Source organism: Frankliniella occidentalis, unplaced genomic scaffold (genome assembly GCF_000697945.3).
Source record: "Frankliniella occidentalis isolate FOCC.00 unplaced genomic scaffold, Focc_3.1 Scaffold106, whole genome shotgun sequence".
Lineage (NCBI taxonomy): Eukaryota > Metazoa > Arthropoda > Insecta > Thysanoptera > Thripidae > Frankliniella > Frankliniella occidentalis.
In genome coordinates, this window is record NW_026267235.1 from 751,946 (window position 1) to 754,323 (window position 2,378).

Here is a 2,378-nt window from a genome sequence, read left to right on the forward strand (position 1 = left end):
GCGGTGCTGTAATCACCTTAATGGTTGCCCTGAGTGAGCAGAAAGAGAGAGAGAGAGAGAAACGCACAGGCAGACAGAGTGCGAGAGAGAGCAGGGGTTGGAAGAGAACCTGACGCGGGGAGGAAGTTGAAGAGGAAGGGAGACGGAGACAGAGAGGGCGCGGTAACGTTTCCGTGTTTTACCTTTCCACGTCGCGCATCCGCCGCAATACATAACGCGTCGCTCCGCTGCGGCAGAGGCCGTGCTTTACTTGCGGCCGACAAAACGAGGGACACTGAGTGAGTCCCTCTGCCGAGGGAGTACACCACTGTACTGAACGTCACTGCGGAAATGAGTGTGTACACCGCCTGGAAGTCTAGTCTAAAGATTGGGGGATCGTCCGCAGAAAGTAAAGTACGCGTCCGTATTTCTCAGATTCTTCCGGCAAAGTATACAGGCAGGAGCTTGGCGCCTGCTGAAATCAGGGTAGGCCACCCAGCAGTGCATGCGTGCACCGGATGCAAGATGATGCCTACCGCCCAGGCGCTACGAGAGCTGCCATCGGCTGTAGTTGGCGGTTTGGTAACGGCAAATGGCGGACGTACTTTCTGGGTACTCCCCAATGAGATGTGACTAGATTTGGGGGGCAAGCCAAAAAAATCTGTCAAGAACTGCTCCATCTCTATCTCGCTCCCCACTTTCGCTCTCTTGCTCGCTCCCCTAGTTTACCATCTTGCTCGCTCCATCTCTCGCTCTCTTGCTCGCTCCTGCTTTCTCGCTCACTCTCCGTCCCGCGTGTCTCGCCGGTACCGCACAAGTTAATTGGGTACACCGGCCAAGCCGAGCCCCAGCCCGCAGCTGGTAATGGTCTAATCGCCACCTATTGTACGCCGTGCGGCACCACGTGAGACACGGAGAGAGAGAGAGAGAGAGAGAGAGAGAGAGAGAGAGAGAGAGAGAAGGAGGGAGAGAGAGAGAAGGGGGAGAGAGAGAGAGAGAGTGAGAGAGAGAACAAGCGGACAAGCGCAGTCCACAGGAGACTGAGGGACTAATTATTCACACTACGTCGTCGTATACACAGAAGTGACTCCACCCTTAGCCTCTCTGCCACATGTGGTCAGTTAGGCAACTCGACGGCCCCTGCCCTGCCAGTAGTAGTGGTCCGGGTGTCTCTACGTCCTTCCCAATCCCCCCCCCCCTCTCTCTCTCTCTTTTACTCTCTCACTCTCTCGTGCTCGCTCGCTCTCTCCCGCTCCGACCATGTCGACTAAAGTACCCTCCCCATTCCCCCTTGCTGCCTCCGTCCGTTCCGCGAAAACTTTTCACTAGGCAACTTATCGCTAACCGTTGTTCCGTATTTCAAAGAGGAGAGTGGGGAGTGCGGCGGGGCGGGGCGGGGCGAGAGGGGGCCTCCCGCTGCAGCACAGCGCCGTGCAGTCAGAGCAGCGCGGCGCGACCCGTCGCCATGGAAAAGATCGAATTAGGGAAAAGGGGGGACTTTTGCGGCGGCGGCGGCAACAGACGTCGTTTTACAGCGAATTATACGTTTCTGCTGCGGCCGGCGTGACTCGAGTGCCTTCAGAGGGGGCCGACTCTCACACACACCGACGTCTTCATTGACTCCGTATAGCGCGAGTCCTTCGGCAGCGCACGGCGTATACACAGACTCTGTCTCCGCGGCGGGCGAACGACCTGGTGCTGCCGTTCAAGGACCTCCCCTCTCTGCTTAATCCTTCTGACCTCCTCTTCTCTCTTCTCTGTTGCAGTACATCAAGGAGACGCAGCAGAAGCCGGGCGCCAAAGGAAAGGTGAGTCTTTTGTCTTTCGTGACGTTGCGCCCGCGGCGCGGAGCGAAAATTGAGGGTGGGAAATGTGGGAAAGTGAAGGGGGGCGGCGGTAGTTGGAAGGGCTGGTCTCGGATATGCCTCCGCGCAGGTTTAAAAAATGCAGCCCCGCTCTTGGGATGAGGTGGAGGGGTGAGGGGAGGGGCGGAGAGAGAACGAGTTCGAATATGAAAGGGGGGAATAAAGGGGATGAAAGATAGGTGCAAAAGAGAAAGGGCAGGCAAAGGGAGAGATTCAAGGAGAGAGAAAGAGAAGGGAAAAGTAGAGTTCGTGAGTGAATAAGACCAATTGCAGCCCCGTACCACTAATAGCCACCACGCTCGCCCCGCCCCGCCCCGCCCTCTGTGCCCAGATTCCTGTGTAGAGCGGTCTCTATGTTCGCGGTGCGCACACCGGTGGACAGCAAGCAGCCTCATGCTGCCTCCTGTGGTGCAGCCTGGAATCCATACGCTCCAGTCCCTTGCGCGCTCACCAACCAACGGCGGCGACGGCGGCGGCAGCACTCGCACGCACTGCGCGCCTTTTTCGCCTTCACCCTCTTTCTCTTTTGCTCGC

General features: G+C 57.7%; 1 protein-coding gene across 15 annotated transcripts in view; it reads left to right on the top strand.

Moving 5' to 3' along the window:
* The window catches only part of LOC113217386 (tensin-1), a 283,044-nt gene that overhangs the window by 215,838 nt on the left and 64,828 nt on the right, over positions 1 to 2,378 (top strand). For all 15 annotated transcript variants that reach the window (XM_052269945.1, XM_052269954.1, XM_052269947.1 and 12 more), the window contains one exon: positions 1,746 to 1,787. In XM_052269945.1, coding sequence (XP_052125905.1) covers positions 1,746 to 1,787 — 42 coding nt within the window. The remainder of the gene's footprint in view (positions 1 to 1,745; positions 1,788 to 2,378) is intronic.